This window comes from Grammomys surdaster, unplaced genomic scaffold, assembly GCF_004785775.1.
Source record: "Grammomys surdaster isolate TR1022 unplaced genomic scaffold, NIH_TR_1.0 187, whole genome shotgun sequence".
In the NCBI taxonomy this organism is placed as follows: Eukaryota; Metazoa; Chordata; class Mammalia; order Rodentia; family Muridae; genus Grammomys; species Grammomys surdaster.
The window spans coordinates 4579009-4597046 of record NW_021604632.1 but is presented as its reverse complement, the minus strand read 5'-3'; the positions used below and the strand labels follow the sequence as shown (position 1 = coordinate 4597046).

The following is an 18038-nucleotide window of genomic DNA, read 5'->3' as shown; positions in this document are numbered from 1 at the left end:
CCAAAAAGAGGATCCTTAAAGGACGTCTTTATAACTAGACCCTCGATCACATCGCCATCCCTACAAATCAGGATTGCATAGATGTTCGAAGTAGGCTTGGAGACCGTGGAACCGAACCTCGGGATCATACACAACAGTCACCCCAAGTCACCCACTGGAAACCCCACCGCCATAAGTCTCTGACAGGAGTTGGTAAAGCACGGCCGGAACGCACGTTTCAAGGTGGCAAAGCATTCCACCTGCAGAGACGCGGGGCCACAGCTGGCCGTGACAGCAGCTGCGTGCCCGCTCGAGCCGCAGCCCGCCCCGAGGCCCGGCCGCCCTGGGAGAGCCCGCGCGCAGGCCCGCGGCGGCCGGCGCCGGTCCCCGAGGCCCGCACAGCTCCGCTGCCTGAATTCTGGCGCCCGACCGGTGGCACCGCCTCAGACACCGGGACGAATAGCTGGGAGCCGGAGCCCAAAGCTCAGACGACAGGGGAGTGCGGGGCGCAGGAGTTCACGGGACCAGAAGGCCGCCCGGAGCAGCAGGTCCTAGCCGGCTTCCTACCTCACGGGCCCGCCGCTTGCGGGCAGCGCGCTCAGCAACGCCCGGCGGAAGTGAAGGGCAGCACAACCGCGGCAGAGGGTCTGCGCCGGCCGGAAAGGGGGACAGGGAATGGGGAGGGGGCGGGACGCAGAGCGCAAAGTTCCGGGACCGCAGGGGCCCGCGACCTTCCGCGCTTTACGGCCCGCGGCAAGGGTAAGGCGGGCGCGCGCGCCAACGCGCCGTGACGTCACCGCGACGGGCCGGCCCGCACGTGGGCTTGTTTGGGTCTCGCCAGGCCCCGCCCCTCCCGCGACGCCTCCCTCTCTGCCTAGATGGCGGCGTGCGGGTGTGATGCTGCCGCCCGCCTCGTTCCCCGCTCCCGGCCTCCCGCCGGCCTCGGTCTGTGCGAAGAGCCCGGGCATCGGAGCCGGGCCAGAGCCTCGACCCAGCGTGGGCAGCTCGGGTGATCGTCTGCCGCCAGGCCCGAGCCCCGGTCCTGCGCGCTGGGTCCGCAGCCCAGAGCCAGGTCTCTGCCGGTGGTCGCTGTTCTCCGTCCCTGCGCGTCGCTTAAGGCCTTTCCGTGCTAGGCTTTGGCCTCGGCGGCCGAATCAGCCGACCTGATTTCCTGTCTTACTCCAGGCGGCTGCCCAGAGGGAAAAGCATTGTTTACTCGAGCCTCAGAAACATCTACCTTGCATCCCCTCCAACTCCCAGTCACATCCCCCAGTTTTCACAGCACTCATCACTAGCTTAAATATGTGTCGCTACGTTCCTTTACACTGGTGTAGACGTGGCCCTCTGATCTCTTGAGGACCTAACCTTGCTCAGGTGCAGCTTCTCAACACCTTCAACCCGCGCCTGCACACTCCAATGTATCCTTTCCACAGACAGCAAGAGAAATGGTGTATCTTGGACTGTGTTCTTTAGTTACCACCCAAATGACATCTTACAACCCTCTATAAACCCAGGGGATCCAATAACATCTCCTGACCTCTACAGACACCAGGTACTCACAGGGTCTATATATGTAAATGGAGAGAAAACTTGGCTTCCAGGCCGTTGACTCCCATGGTAAACTTTGCAAACTCTCAAGGCAGGAAAGTTGCAGGCCCCCACCTGAGCTCTAGCCCTCACCCCTTCTAGCACTAGGCCCTTGTTCCAGACCTTTCTGTTATAAATGGGGCTTCCAGCCTCTGTAACTCCAGGGCTTCAATAGAATTCTTCCAAGATTATGCTAATTTTAAGTGAAAAGTCTCAACAGGTAAAGCTACCAATCCCTGAGCGTCCCAAAGAAACCCACCAATCCCTGAATAGGAAAACTTATCACTCCCTGAGTTTCCCCAATCCTGGGACTTGAAATCTCACCAATCTCCATGCTAGAAATCTCTGCCCTGAAAAGCTCAAGCCCATAAGGAATCCTCTATAAGCTCTGCCCCCGCTGTTCAACTCAATGCTGTCTTCTCACCAGAGCAGAGGTAGCCAATCCTGAATTTATCCCTCATAATAAATGTCGTTCATGAGGTTTGCTGGCTGCTGTGACTTTCATCGGAAGGAGCCAGGAAGGGAAGAAGGGATCAGGGCTGAGGTTCCAGAGCTCCTCAGCTCAGCTGCTAAGTGGAGCTGTTAAAGGTAGCACTGCAGCTCAGCCAGGGAAAGCCTCACTCTGACTGCAACCCCTTTGTTGAGGAGGCGTCCTCTCAGGGCAGCCAGTCTTCTTAACTAATAAACCATTTCTCTAGCAACAAATAGAAAGTTGTGTGTGTGCACATGTGGATGGCAGACAACTTCAGAGAGTTCATTTTCTCTTTCTACTATGTGGGTCACAAGGACTGAACTCAGACAATGATGAGATTTGGAGGTAGGTACTTAGACATCATGTCAGCCCACGCTTTCGTTATTTTTTTAAAAGTAAAAATAATTTTATTTTGTAAATGTTTTATGTTCATGTAAGTATGTTATGTGTATCATGTGTGTGCTTGGTGCCCAAGGTCAGATGTTGGATTTCCTGGAACTGGAGTTACAGATGACTGTGATCTGCCATGTGGGTGCTGGAAACTGAACCTAGGTCCTATGGAAGAATAAGAAGAACTCTTCGAAGCCATCTTTCCAGTCCACTATTGCTTTGGCTGCCTCTCAACACATTTCCAATCTTTTGGGATAATATTTATTTCCTGATTTACTCAATGAATTGTGGGTTAATTGCTAAATGTTTCTATGTATCTTTTCACTGTTGACCTCAAATTAATCTGTGGCTAGAAAATATTTGGGAGACTAGAATTCTTTGAAACACAAGTAGCTCAAGGCATGGTATAAGTTGACAAGTGTTCCACAGAAATAAAATAAACTATATTCTACAGTTGCTGGGTAGAGTGTTTAGGGGTTGCTGGCTAGGGCGGTGAAGAGAGGGGCTTGATGAAGGTAATGGCAAGGGCTGAGCTGGGTACCAGCTGTAGGGCCACGCTAGCCATATGTTGGATACCCAGAAGAGGTGGCATGCCTGTGTCCTCTCTAGGACAGAGCCTCTCACACATGGGAAGAATGAGTAATTCAGGAAAAAGCAGCCCCACTGAAGAAACCCAAGATGTACCTCTCAACCTGCTGCAGCTCCCTGAAAAGGGGATGCAGGTTCCCCTTCCAAATCCTGCGGTCTTACCTTGCTGGACCCCAACAAGCTAGGATCCGAGGACCCTGTCGGCAAGGCCTGTGTGTGTAAGTTGGCTCACATCTCTGTAAACCTGCAAGGGCAAGAGAGTATTCCCGTTCACTACAGAGAATATTCGACAAGTACAAACCTGCAAACTCTTTATTAAATTCTCCCATTTCATCTGTACAGAAAAAAATGCACATTATGTTCAGAATCTCAGTAACATCTCAAAATTACACAGCATGAACATGTAAAAACAAGAAACTGCAGGGAATTTATACATAGAAAGGAAATCCATTTACAAAAGGTTTGTTAATTGTACTTTTCTTTCAAAAAACAAAAACAAAAAGCAAAACCAGGTTAGAGGCCCAAGACCCTGCACAGCATGCCACACACTCTGCAACTTTTCTGTGACTGACCTGCTTGCTATCAGGAAGCCCTCTGTCACCACTGTGCTGCCAAGTGAGCTGAGACCTGTTCCAGCAAAGGACCACATGCTCTGAGCTTCTCATGTCAGTGTGGGCTGGGAAAAAGTGAGACATGACATAGAGACCCGGCCTGTCTGCAAGCCTCCTCACCCCGGAAGCTCTCCACTGCCTGGTGCTCAGTGCCCAGGTAGAGGATAAAGATGTCACAGAAGATCCCTGACAGGATCCTGCCACCACCTACCTGCACAGACAACTGTATCTTCATGTTCTGGGTGACAAGCAGCCCCTGGCCTCCACAGCAGCCTCACTGTCTGCTTAGGGGAGTGTGTCACCCTGAGGTTTAATCTTGGTTGCTTACAACTTACTGTTGTCTGAGGTCTGGGTAGAAGAAAGGGAAATTTGGCCTAGTGGAGAGACCAAGGAAAAGTGTGGCTGGACAGATGGCAAAACAAAGCTACATGGATGGAAGGGGAGGCCAGAGTAAGGTACAGCCCCTTGGGAACTGAAGCCAAGTGGGGCAGAGATGGGTCAGACCTGGGCCCTGAAGGCCATACTCTTCAGAACTACTTAGTGTGCCTAAAGGGTAAAAAACTCAAGAGGAAGTTCTGAGCTGTGTGAGTTTTCAAACTCACAAGAGGAAAAAACAAACTTCCAAGAAGCATGTGACTCAAAAAGCCACCACCTTCTTTTGGTTCTCTGGCCCTGTCTTAGGCTGCAAGTTGCCAGACCGGGCTGGCTGACTTCTGAAATACTGAATCAGGGGCAAGTAGAAAAAGCTTGTTTTGGGGCAGGGAAAAAAGAGTCGAAGGGAGGTTTCTTTCCAGAAAGTCCAGAAATGGTACCATAGCCTCTAAGGTAGGCTAGGGGTTCTGGAAGTCACACTGGTACGCAAGAGTGAGCGCTCTCTCAGGAAGGCTGAGGACACGGACCACATAACTCCATCCTAGTCCTAGTGTCTGAAAATCAGGGCATCTTCCATCAGTTGATTTCAGGAAACAGGAAGACATAAAAGGTTGGATAATAATTTTCTGCCAACTCATCTGGGACAGTGGACTGTGTGCTCCTAGCTAAGAACAGGAGGTGGCAGCCATGGTGCCTGTCCTGAACTCTGTTATCACCTGATAACTAAATGCTACTTCATCAGTGGCTCTGCAGTGCCCTGACCTACTAAGTAAGGATGCATGCCTCAGCAATCTGGCTTGATCCACAGAACCGGGGCTGGAAATGGTGGCCAGAAGTTCTGTGGCAATGCAGGGGTTAAGGCTTTCCCAGGGTCAGACTGCTAACATATCTCCGACAGCAGCAGCAACAGTCAAGTCCAGGGACTGAGTAAAAGAAACATCTTGCTCCTTTACTGGGAGAAGCCCTGTCAGAAAAGAAATTTAGTTTGTCTTGTTCTTGGCTCACTATCAGATTTCTGACCTCCTGGTACACAGAGGCCTTGGCCCAGGCACGGGCCCCAGATTTTTGAAATAGCAAAGGGAAGTGTACCACCAACAGTCCCCAAGACACTGGCAAGAGCTGGCAAAGCTAGACCACAGAGACTTAGTAGTGCCTGAGGCCTTGGCCTAAACCTCCTGACTACTTCTATTCTTAGGCAATGAAGGCAGAACAGTGAAGGGCAAGGCTCAGACTTTGGCTTCCACTGTAGTAGGTCAGGGTTCTTGATGAGTTCATGTCTATCTAATTTATACCCATGACTGACTTGTGAGGCACAAAGCCCACTCCACTAAGCCCAATGAGCTATAGAATAGATAGCACTGAGCCCCATAGACATAGACTAGAAAAATCTGTTTAAGACCAGGACCATCAAGTCATAAGAACTACTCCAAGGAACACGATCACTTCCTTGTACTAAGCAATTCAAGACACTAGTAGCTATCTTTTCTATTCGGACCATTTCTAATGGCAAAGGACCAAACTCACGAAACCTACGAAACCTCGAAATCTGCTGCATGCAGTATGGATTCCTGTCAGTGCAGAAACAGAAGAGCTAAGACATGTCAGAAGCACATATCAGAAGGGAGGGTACAGGGATCAGAGCTATGATTCTACCCTCTGTCTAATGGTGAACATCAGTCTGACACAGAGAGTCTTGGGGAGAGAGGGGCCTTTATATTGGCTCAGCCAGTTAGAAGTGGAGGAGGATGCTTACAGAGCAAGGGTTTTAAGTCTCATTAAACTCAAGAATCCCAGGACAGCTGCTGAGAATCAGGAAGACTCTAAAAGCAGTACATAGGCCCAGGCAGCTTAGCAAGCAGTTCCCCTGGTGACTTCTATTGCCCTATGCAGGGGATATACAGCTAGCCCTGGAACTCACTGCCAACAGAAAAGGCAGCAGAAAAGAAAACCACAGTATTCAAATGAATGTCAGTCAGGTCAGACACGGAGTAATTTGGAGCAACTGACACAGCCTGCACTGAACACATCTCAGGAAGACACACTGCTCAGGTGCAGCAGCATCTGTAGGTGCACATGGGAGGCAGGAGCAGGGAGGCACCGCAGAGGGCCTGGGTCTGTTTGGACAGGTTTAGGCACATGATTTATAATACTCTGTGGACATCTAACAGGTTAATAAAATATATATTATATAAATATATCTCCTACTGTACATGCCACCCTCTGTACAGTCACTGGGACACCATGGCCCAAACTCGCCGAAGGGGAACTGCAGTGCCTTGGCTCCTCCCTCCTATGCACCAGCCCTGTCATCTTCTCACTGGAGGCATAAGGGAAGACAGCTGGGAACCCTGCTCCTGTAAAGCTCAGATTATGGAAGGTTGTCAAATCACCAAAATATAACATTTAGCCAGTGCCTACTAGAGTGGGTACACACAGCAAATGAACAGAAAGGGGAAAAGAATGAAGAAAATCCTCCATCTTTTAATGCAATCACTTCCCACATCCCTTCATTTAGAGGCACCACGGAGCTTGTCAGAGAAGTCTGCCTGGCATGTACAGAGAGCTAGCCTTCAATGCCAGTCACACACCCGAGACCACGCTACATCTGCAGAAGCCATCATTTCTGGCCTGTACTGTTGCTCAAAAAACTAAGTGAAGTGAGTCCTACACCTGTTCCTTCCTGCCCTGCCACCCCCACCCTCATCTTAGAAGCCCCATACCCCAACTTAGTAACTACTTCCTGTTGAGGTAGAGAACTTCCAGGGAACCCCACACTTAGCAGGGTTCATCAAGATGAGGCAGCTCCATCCCATCCTGGAGGAAGATGATGGCTGGGCCCCTGCTGGCTGTGCCCTCAGGCCTGCTTCAGACTTGCTTCCTAGTCTGCCAATGACCCGGGGAGGCTCGTGTCTGCACTGAAGTGGGGAGATCACAGAAATGCTTGTTGCTATGGGAGCAGTAGCTTGTCTAGGGTAGAGGGTAGAAGGCATCACACTGCAGTAGAAGCAAACAAGCCTAGAGCAGGCTGCTGAGTGTCCCCACTACTTGCTGAAGTTCCTGCCTTGATGTGGCCCATAGTTGCTTCTAGGAGAGGAAACCGACATTTCAATGATCAGGCACCGGATGTGCATGTTCTCCTCCACGTCCTGCTGACACCTGCTGCATTTACATGAAAGAAGTAATCTTACTGCTGAGTCAAGACTGAAGGAGATGGTCTACTATATACATTTTTTCCTTTTTAAATATTTTTGTCTTTTGTTTTTTTTGTTTTTAAAAAAAATTTGAGTTGCAGGTCAGGTGAGTCGGTTCTGGAAGTACCAGCAGTTCTGTTGGTATAACAGAATTGTCTACAGGCAGGTAAACCTTCACCAACAAAAGCTACCACCAAAGCAGCCAGCTGCCGATGCTGCAAGGGCAGCTGGGAGGAGGAGAAGGACAACGAGGACATGGCCAGGTCTGGATGGGAAGATGCAGTGGGCACCCGGTGCTGCTCTACTGTGGATGTTGGTGCCACTGTTAGAAGGGCGAGGTGAGAGGGTACACTATACAGGACGGCTGTACACGCGGGCGGGCCTGGGCAGGCGGCTCCTTTGGTGGTCAGGCGGCTCTACCTGTCCTTCAGCTCTCGTGTCACTCTCTTAGTGATCCGTCCACACATCAGGCCGATCAGGAACAATATGCAGATGCTCCCGCTGATCACAGACAGGATGTAGTTCTTTGAGGGGGATGTCATCACTTGCATGGCAAGATCAGAGAACCCGTCTGCTGGGGCCACCTGAAGGGAGACAGCAATATGACCCCAAGGGTAAGCTGGGTAGGTGGCAGGGCTATGTCTAGCTCGTCCCTTGGATTCCTAGTTCAATCATCTTTTTTTCTATAATTTAAATTAGAAATTCTTTTAATTTAAAAAAAATATATTTTTAAATGGAGTCTCTTCATACATGAGCTCTTCATATGAAGAACTATACCAGGTATCTCTGGCTGCCTGGAATTCACTATGTAGCCCAGGCTGGTCTAACTCAGAGATCTACCTGCTTCTGACTCTCAAGTGGTGAGATTAATGACACATAGCATAACACTTGGCCTTTTTTTTTTTTATTTTAAATATTACTGCTATTCTTGTTCTGTGCAAGTGTCTGTATAAGATGTGAGTATGTAGGTGCACACATGCCCTGATGACATGTGGAGGTCAGAGGACCACTCTGGAGTCAGTGTACTCCTTCTGCTTCTAACTAGGCTCCAGGGATTGGCCTCCGGTCTTCAGGTTTTTTATCCACTCAGCCATCGTGTACACCCTATCTTTTAGTTCATGAAGAGATAGGGAAGGAAATCACACAGCTATAACACTCTTTCTGGATCATAAACTGCAGGTCTCCCCTGCCCAAACAGATAGAGAAAGACACAAAGAGGTGCCACCATCCTCAAGGGTTGTTAACGCACTAGGAGCGCCTGGACCCGTGGACAGGACTCTGAAAAGCTGAGACCATGTTTTATATTTTTCTTTTCTTCCTCTTCTGTTGTGGATATAAAGTCTCATTTCAACATTTTTACTGTTGTTAGACGAAGGTCTTGCAGGCTGGCTCAAACTTGTGCTGCACTTGCTTCACCTCCAAGCACTGGGATTACAGGCTCGACCACGACTCTGGCTGGTCTCTATCGAGTTTCTTAATGTGACTTTACTTATTAACCACCACACTGTAAGTATTTCCACATCAAAAACATTGTATAATCATCACTTAATGATAGACTACACTTTACTGCACACCAATCTTGGACATTTATGGTTTAACTGTTTTCATCCTCAATTCCCACTGCATATGCCAATGAGTCAGTGTGGTACCTCATATGATAGAACCAGGACCAAAGGTTTCCTAGGTGTACATAAAACTGTTCTTTTGTATCATCCCAGAAGCATGGTCAAGGGAAACCTGAGTGGCTCCTAGGTTCATGATATGTATGTAAGAGCAGCATAGGGAGGGGTGAGAGTAACAAGATTTGTCCACACACAACAAGCAGTGAGTGACAACCCGAGCAGCTCAAAGGAGAGGACAACAACATGGGAAGTGACTTAGTATCTGCTCTTCCACCTAACCTGGGGCTTCACACATGGCTTCTTTCTTTGAGGAGATGTGAAGGGATGGCTGACAGTTATGATAAATGCTAACCTTTCAGTAGTGGAGTCTGGGACACTGAGACAACGCTTTGTAGATTTAGTCAGTCTGCTGTGAAGGAGACTTCAGGGTTCATAAACAGTTCATAAACAGTCCAGATTTAGAAATAATAATTTTTTTTTTTTGAGACAGGGTCTCTCTACATAGGCCTGGCTGGCCTAGAACTCACAGAGATAGGACTGTATACTACCACCTGGCCTGATTTTTGGAATATACCTACTGCTCAATTTCTAGCCAAGATGACATCAATGACATATGCCACAGAGACAAAGACTGGCAGGAGGCTGCCACGTCAGATGCTCTCTCGGTCTGTACCTTGGCTGCGTAACTCCACATTTCAATTCGGTCATTCAGGCGCTTTTTGCACTCTGGCTGCAACCTCACTCGCTTATCTTCCAAGGCCTCCATCAGGCAGGACATCTCTGTGGAAGCAAATGAATAAGAAGTTTGCAACTGCACAGAAATAATTTTGTAAAATCTGGAAGAAGATTCCCATGCATCTGAGAACTCAGCTCTTCAGGACTAACAGAGTCAAATTCTTTCTAAAAACCTTTATCAAGATCCCACTGGTGAGCAGTGTCAGCTGCTCAAGAACTGTTAATACCTCCTATTTTCGTTGAGTGTTCCTGGTCAACAAGCTATGTGTCACCTGGGCTCCAGATGCCGAGAAGCTGCCATAGTGCCTATCATGGCCCCTGAGATGCTCAGTGTGGGAAAGGGGGGAAGGGGGTATGATGGTGATTGAACTTTTTTTGAAGACAGAGACTCTCCATGTAGCTCTGGCTTTCCAGGAACTCTCTATATAGACCAGGCTGGCCTTGAACTCAAAAGAGATCTGCCTCTCTCTGCTTCTAAGTGCTGGGACTAAAGGTGTGCACCACTATGCCTAGCTGTACCTGAATTATATAATAAATACCTCAAATTAATTTTTTTCATGAAATCTCTGGCTCTGATCAATTCAAACCTGCACAACTGTTCCCAAACTCATGGCCACCAAAGCCTAGCTTTACCATCAAGCAGACATACAGAGATGCTGTATATGACTGGATAATAGCCACAGAACAGAGTAGCAGCAACTAGTAACTCAAAGGTAGCTTTTGTTCTGCCCAAAAAAGTTCAGAAAGGAAAAGACTGAACAAACATTACTCACGACGCCCACGGCCAGGGGTGATGGCTGCACAGTGGTGTTTAATGTCCAAGGCACATGCTGTGTGAAGAACTGGGTCCACAAAGATGTCTGCTTTGCTTTCCTTCAACATGTTTAACACTTCCTGAAAAGGGAAGTTCATTGTGGAGAGAGCTTTGTAGAAGAATGCACCCAACCTACTGTCTGTAATACTCTATAGAACATGCAAACAAACAAGCCAAAGAGTGAAGGTGAAGGAGAAACTATTCTGGGATAGGAGGGTGGTAATGACTAAATATGCACAGAATGTAGATTTTTGGCACCTAATTTAATTTGCTAACTACTTCTGAGGAGTCCAGGATAGTATACACAGACTGGATGATCGGGCAGGGTTCTTGACACTCTGGCATGCCACATTATTTTAAAGTATGTATATGTTAGTATTTTATTTATATAATAGTTATTGTTTCTTTTGAAAACCTGAACAATGTGAAACTCAAAAATTAGATTGAGAATTTTAACATACAGCCTATAAGTTTAACTTCTGAGTTCTACTTTTCAATCAAGAGGCTGGAGACATGGCTTAGTGGCTAAGAGTACTTGCTGCTCTTCCAGAGGACCTAAGTTTGGTTCCTAACACCTACAATATCCAATACCTCTGGCTTCCTTGGGCACCAGGGACTTATGTTCACATATGCACATGCAGATAACATATACACATAACTTTAAAAAAGACCTAATTACTCAATCAAGTAAGGGTATATTTTATAAAGGCTGTGCTGAATGTATTTGAGTCCACATTTTGAAGAAAGGTAGGAGATGGTTGAAAACCAAATTCAAGCTGGCTGTGGTAGCATAAGCCTTTAGTCTCAACTCTTGGGAGGCTGAGGCAGGTCAATTTCTGAGTTTGAGGCCAGCCTGCACTACAGAGTGGATTCCAAGTCAGCCAGGGTTACACAGAGAAACCCTTGTCTCATAAAAAAACAAAAAAAGTATTGAAATATAAAATATAAGCCTTTCTACCGGCATTCTATGCTGTTACCTCTTTTCAAACAGTAATATGGTCCTTGACCATTATTCTATGTCTCTCCCAATAACTAATGTAATAGAATCAAAAGAAGAGTGGAGGCGGCGAGCGGTGAGGCGTGCTGGGGATGTGGCTACCTTCTTACACAGCTCTGTCTTGATCTTGAGCAGGTTGACCTTCAGACACTCCTCCACTTGGCCTGTTTGCTCCTGGGCTGCTGCTTCTTCAGCACATAGATTGGCAATCTACTCAGGAAACAAGAAAACATGGCTGTCCTGCTGAGAAACAACTGGCTTCCAGAGAAGACCAACTCTGTCCAACTAGCCCTGAAAACACAGTGCCTGTTGCTGACTCTGAATGGGCCTGCTTCTCAGGGACAGCAATGCCAACACCTTTAGAATCCTGGGCCTCTAACATAATGATGATTCTCCCAGACATGAACCCAAGGTTCAGCTTAGCAGCTTCCTAGTGGACTGTGCCCTCCCCACACCCGCACTTGATTCCAGATGCCCAAGTTCTGTTCTCCATTCAAAGTTCACTGTCAGTTCTGAAATGAGTTGCACTGTTCCTCTGGGATTCCACAGGAGGAAGGTCAACTTGACATGTGTTGCATGTGACATGAACTCACAGACTTCCCAAACATGATCTTCAGAAAAGCGAGTAAACCACCTTCTTTAGATAGCTTTAAGAGCAATCTAAGCAGGGCTTGTCAGGTGGCTTTTTCTAGCTGAGCAGATCAATTATTTCCAAGGACAGGCACTTAGAGGCACTAGGAGAGCACTCTCATTTTTCTGGCAAGTCTTGAGGGGTTCTGAATGGCTATCCAGAATCATCAGGGAGGATAACAGTACATAGAAAAGTAATTATAAAAGAATATTCTTATTCAATAGTAGATCATGGAAGCAGTAGTGTAGTGTAACAAACTGATGCTAAGATTGGTTCAGTGTCATGTAGAACCTGGAAGTCTTCCCTACAAGACAGGCCTGTAAGTAGCCCTGTTAGGAAGAAAGTACGGTATAGAGCTTTCTCCTGTCACCTCTTTGGGGAAGCCCTCCTTAGCACCCACATCCTACCTCATCTGAGCAGTGCAGCTGGAGCTGAGGGTCCAGGCGGTAGTCTAGAGCAGACTCCTGGATGATGATGCGGATCTGGTCCTCACAGTCTGAAGAGAGGCGCTAGAGAGACAAAGGAGACTAAATCAGCGCACCCGAGAGCATCAGATTTATCTGAGCCCTCAGATCCCAGCTTGGGAAGGCATAAACATGCCAACAGGAGGGTGCTCTAGTGATGTCCATGGAGAAAATGCTCGTCAGTGCAGCTCTACAGAGCCAGGCCAGCGTACCTGGTCAGCGTATCTCAGCTTGAGGCATGAGATGACTTGGCCTTCTAGTTCCGAGTCATCCTTGGCCTTGGTCAGGATGCCATGACAGAATTTAGGGATGTCAGCTTTACAGGCCTTCCTTAGCACGGGATTTAAGCGGTAATCTAGAGTAAAAACATGTCAGTGTGTGATGAAATGGTTCACCTGTAAACTTTCATAAATTTTTGAAAATCCATCTTTCAAAGGGGACATATTAGTTGGGCTGCAATTAGCTGGGGTGCATATTAGCAAAGAGGGCGGTGGTGGTGCAAGCACTCTGGAGAGAGGCAATTGGATCTCTGTGAGTCTGAGCTATTTCTGGTCTAAAGTTCCAAGACACCCAGAGTTACAGAAAAACCTTGTCTCAAAAAAACAAAAGAGGGGTGGGGATGGGAGTCATGGGCACATATTATACCAACGGTCACAAATATAAACACCAATTTGTTATGTTAGTTAATGGCAGATGAGTTGTCATGCCACGATTGCTGTTGTTTTTAAAGGAAGGACTTCCTATAATTCAAGGAATGTATCTCTTCAGAGGAGAAAAGGCATGGCGGCAGGCCTGCTAGTCACACTGTTTTGAGACATGAACTTAACAATCCTCCTGCCTCAGCCTTTCATGTGCTGGGATTAAATGTGTGTCTACCACACCTATTTTCCCCAACACTGCTAATCAGCAATGAGACTCAGCTCAAGGACACTTGGCTGGCTCTCAGGAACCTGCACCTCTGCAGCAGCTCTGCAAGGATCTGTGGTCCAATATTTAAAACAAACAATCATTTGGACAGCAGAAACCTTGTCCATAACAGATCATTTTGAAAGAAATATCTAACAATTTTTGTCCACTAAGGTACAAAGTTTCCCAGGCAAGAGCTGAAATTTTCCCTCTGAAAATGATTGACCGTGCTCATGAAGTCTGAAATTCTAGAGTAAATCTAATGGTTATTTATTTTCTATGCTTTTTAAGTCAGCTGTTCAGGTTTTCAGCCTCCTTCCCTTGACCTTCATTCTATCTTTCTGGAAGGCCTGCAGAGGAGGAGAGTACACAAGTCAGATAACAACATGTAACAACATGTCCTGCCAGTTCTACTTGGGATATGCTCAACAGAAGCAGGAAAGCTGAGCCAAGACGTACCTGTGTTCTGGGTGATCTGACGCTTGGTTATCATCTGTTTGCATTTGGGATCCATCAATTCACTGTTCTTGTTTTGTTTTAAACACTGCAACATAGTTTTAGAATCTGCTTCTGGACAGAACCGCTGCAAAGAAAACAAAATTATATGAAAATGGCTCTCATACTGGCAAATAATCTACCTGTGATCTTTGGTTTACCTAGTGCTTTTTCCAGTTACCAGGGAGCTCACAGAAGCACAAGTCCAAGGCATCACTTGACCTAAGCAAAGAATAGCCCCAGGGCCCCTCCTGCATTTCTCACACTTCTCTCTGCCAACACTGGACATCAACCATACAGGATGTACATTCTGCATGGCTTTAGTTCCTATTGCTACGGCTGTGTCACAGTGCAGGCCGTTTCACAAGTGCAACTGCTTGGTGAATATGAATATAATAGTCATCCCGCCCTCAGGCTGCACCTACCCAACCACAGCGGTAATACTTAGGAATAACTGCTAACCACAGTGAACAGAGATTTGAGGTAAGGATCCATGTTGGGACTCATGGTTAGGGTTAGGGTTAGGACTAACCCTAACCTCAAGTGTTGGGACTGTAATCCACCAGTGTGAGGTCAGCCCCTGTACACTCTCTGCTCCTTCAGTCAGAGCTCAGCGTGCGGCTGGTATGAGCTCCACCTTTACTTGTCAATCTACATGTCTGGTCACGGCAACTCAAACTCTGCTTAGGACCCCTCGTTCACCACGAGGTCTCCCTTGCTTATTTAACATTTGTGTTTTTCCTCCCTCCCTTCTTCTTTCTTTGGCATGTGAGTGCAAACACACACAAATAAATAAACATTAAATTCCCACTGACAGTTATTGATAGAATCAGGTATTTTAAAGGAAACGAGGAATTTTATTAAAGTTTCTTTGCACTTCTTTAATTTCTTTGCATACATAGGCACGTTAAGAAAATTCACTGTGACCGGGTGGTGGTGGCACACGCCTTTAATCCCAGCACTTGGGAGGCAGAGGCAGGCGGATTTCTGAGTTCGAGGCCAGCCTGGTCTACAGGGTGAGTTCCAGGACAGCCAGGACTACACAGAGAACCCCGTCTCGAAAAAACAAAAACAAAAAACAAAAAAAAGCAAACAACAACAACAACAACAACAAAACCCAAGAAAATTCACCTTAAGCCATGTGGTGGTGGCACACACCTTTAATTCCAGAGGCAGAGGCTGGCAGATCTCTGTGAATTTGAAGCCATTAGGTTTACAGAAAAAATTCCAGAACAGCCAAGGCCATACAGAGAAACCCTGTCTTAAAAAACTCAAACCAACAAACAGTCACTGGAGGATTATTTGAAGCAAACGAATAATATAGAATACCTACACATTTTACAGGTTAGAGATGGCTAGTGGATAAGGGCATTTGCTCTTCTTACAGAGGATCTGGGTTCAGTTCACAGTCCTCACGTGGCAGCTTACAACAACCTGTAACTTTAATTCTAGGAACTGCAATGCTCCTCTGGTCTCAGTGGGCCCCAGGCACATATACAGTATCCATTCATACATGCAGGCAAAAGACTCATATACATAAAATAAAGTGTAAAAATTTTGAACAGAAAACAACATCTTGAGAGTGTGAAAAATGCTCTGAAGAAAACACTGGATTGTGGCTTTCTCAGCCCACCTATCCTGGCAACCTATTCAACTGTGCATTGTTCAATGCAAAGCTAGTTAGCTCAGCTCTGTGATTTTTCCAACATGAGCAGCATCCAAACCACAGCTGAGGGCATCACCACATTGGCAGTGTTTAACAGGACACAAAGGAACGGGGTCCCACTGTTACTGTCACTTAGGTCGTCTTTGGTCCTTTACCTTAATCATCTGCTTGCAGACTCGCATGAGTGTATAGTCTAGTTCTGGATCCATCATCTCTGTCTCCTGCAGCTTAAATACTTTCTGGTGGCAACGGGTACTCAGCTGCTTCTTGTTTTCTTTTAGACATTCAATAATCTACAATAGAAGAGTTACGGCTGAGTTAGGAAATATACTAGAAATTCACAGTTCATCTATTAACTAACAGTTACGTGTAATGTAAGAGTTAGGAAGTGTATCAGGTGGAAGTCATCTATTCTGACGGACACACTCACTTCAGCACACGACACTCCACTGTTTTTCCAACCCAGGACCTTTTGTTTCTAATTCTAGGCAATAGGAATGAGAATTTTCTCATTAAGGAAAATTATACTCATTGACTTATATGACCTCAGGGCCGATAGTGAACCAAAAGACAAACATTCAGAGTGATTGGCAGGTGGTACTGGAATCTAAAAGGGAACCCATTTAGGCTTTCTGAGTTCTTCTGCCTTCCCGAGCCATTCCTTGTAAGGATTCCTTGTGGAGCACACATTTGACTACTCTCACTAGAGAGCAAGTCTAGAAATTTGATCAAACTCAACATATATTTGTAAGAACAGTGTTAGATGCTAAGTGTGAACTGTACCCAATCCTCCATGGCAAATACCATCTTGAGGGCAAACTATGAAGAGCTGTGACAGCAGGTGAGGTGGCACTGTAAAGAGCATCCCCGGGACGGGGATCTAAGCTTTACCAAAGCTTAGATATAAAGATATGTAACTAGGAAAAGCAGACGGGAAGCAGTCCGATGCTAGGGCTGCAGCATGAAGTCACAACACTTCTCTGAAGGACTTTAGGCACAACCAGAAGCCATCAACTAGTTCAAGCACACTGATACCTTAAGAAATGATACAGAAGCCGGGCGGTGGTGGAGCACGCCTTTAATCCCAGCACTTGGGAGGCAGAGGCAGGCGGATTTCTGAGTTCGAGAGTTTGAGGCTAGCCTGGTCTACAGAGTGAGTTCCAGGACAGCCAGGGCTACACAGAGAAACCCTGTCTCGAAAAAAAAAAAAGACCAAAAAAAAAAAAAAAAAAAAAGAAAAAAAGAAAGAAAGAATACAGAAGCCAAGAACTCACGCCTGAGAGGAAAAGGAAATAGACCAGTCAAAGAAAATGCAAAAACACAGGTAATGTCCTAGAAGCAATACAGAAGAAAATGATAAGTAAGAATCTAGAATACATAGTTATAAAAAGAAGCAAGCAGAGATTTAAGAACTGAAAATGCCCAATAGTGCTGTTTAAAGACTGAGAGATAAGTCTGGCAGCAGTGGCAAAGGCCTTTAATCCCAGCACCTGGGAGGCAGAGACAAAGGGGTGGATCTCTCTAAGTCCAAGGCCAACCTGATCTAAACATTGAGTACCATGACAGCCTGGGTTACACAGAGAAACTCTGTTTCAAAAAATAAAAGCCAGAGAGAGGTAGGGAGGGGAGGGGAAGGAAGAGGAAGGGAAGAGAATGGAAGAGAGAATTGAAGAATAATTATTAGTCTGGGTAAACTGAGTTATCACCTCAAATACAACACAAAGTAACCAAGACTGGAAACCAATGACAAATGAAAAAAATCACTAGGGACAGACCTGGTGCACCACCTGTCCACAGGAATTCTGGCATAAGGGAAAACAGAGCTCTATCTGAAAGAACGGCACCCAGACGAAGAATCTGTTCTGACAAGTGCCCAGCATGTTAGAGAACAAGATCCTGCCTGGACTCATTTCCACCAAAATTATACGTCATCAAACAGAAACTCAAACCTAATAGAAAGACTAACTACAAAAAAAGAGAAACAGAACTCAGACTTTGTACTGGCAAACATAGACAAAAGACAGGGAAGAAAGCATCTCAGAGGTTAAAGAACCTAGCTTGGGACTTGATAGCTGAATAAGCAGACATTTTTAAAAAATCATAAAAACCTGAATTTCAACCCGGGTGATTCCAGGATTTGCTTCTATATTATTTGAAAAACCTCACAGGTTATTTTAACTTGATGTCTAATAGGGATTCCCCTGCAGTGCTGGACAAGGTAGTTTAAGCCAGGTGGACTGGTAGTTGAAGACACCCACTGTAAGCTACCTAGGGAGTCTGAGGCTAGCTGGGTAACATGATATCTTGTCCTAAAAATCAAACACACAAAAATTTCTGTGTGAGGTGCTATCAGGAAAGAACACGCAGATCACGGGTAGGCAGTGAGAGAGCTGAATAAAGAAGTCAATATGATCAAGGTATATCACATGCACATATAAAAATGTCGTCAGAAAACACTTTATTTTGAACAACTAATATGTAGCAATTACAAAAGGGAAGAAAGAAGTAGAGCGCCTGA

General features: G+C 46.4%; 1 protein-coding gene across 1 annotated transcript in view; it reads right to left on the bottom strand.

The window, feature by feature from the left end:
• Positions 1-3310: 3310 nt before the first annotated feature.
• Positions 3311-18038, bottom strand: part of Glg1 (golgi glycoprotein 1) — a 105895-nt gene continuing 91167 nt past the window's right edge. Inside the window, exons 19-26 of the mRNA XM_028768519.1 lie at positions 15676-15813; positions 13819-13942; positions 12666-12808; positions 12397-12498; positions 11461-11568; positions 10321-10441; positions 9486-9592; positions 3311-7774 (exon numbers count right to left, since the gene is read on the bottom strand). Coding sequence (XP_028624352.1) covers positions 7607-7774; positions 9486-9592; positions 10321-10441; positions 11461-11568; positions 12397-12498; positions 12666-12808; positions 13819-13942; positions 15676-15813 — 1011 coding nt within the window. The 3' untranslated portion in view covers positions 3311-7606. The remainder of the gene's footprint in view (positions 7775-9485; positions 9593-10320; positions 10442-11460; positions 11569-12396; positions 12499-12665; positions 12809-13818; positions 13943-15675; positions 15814-18038) is intronic.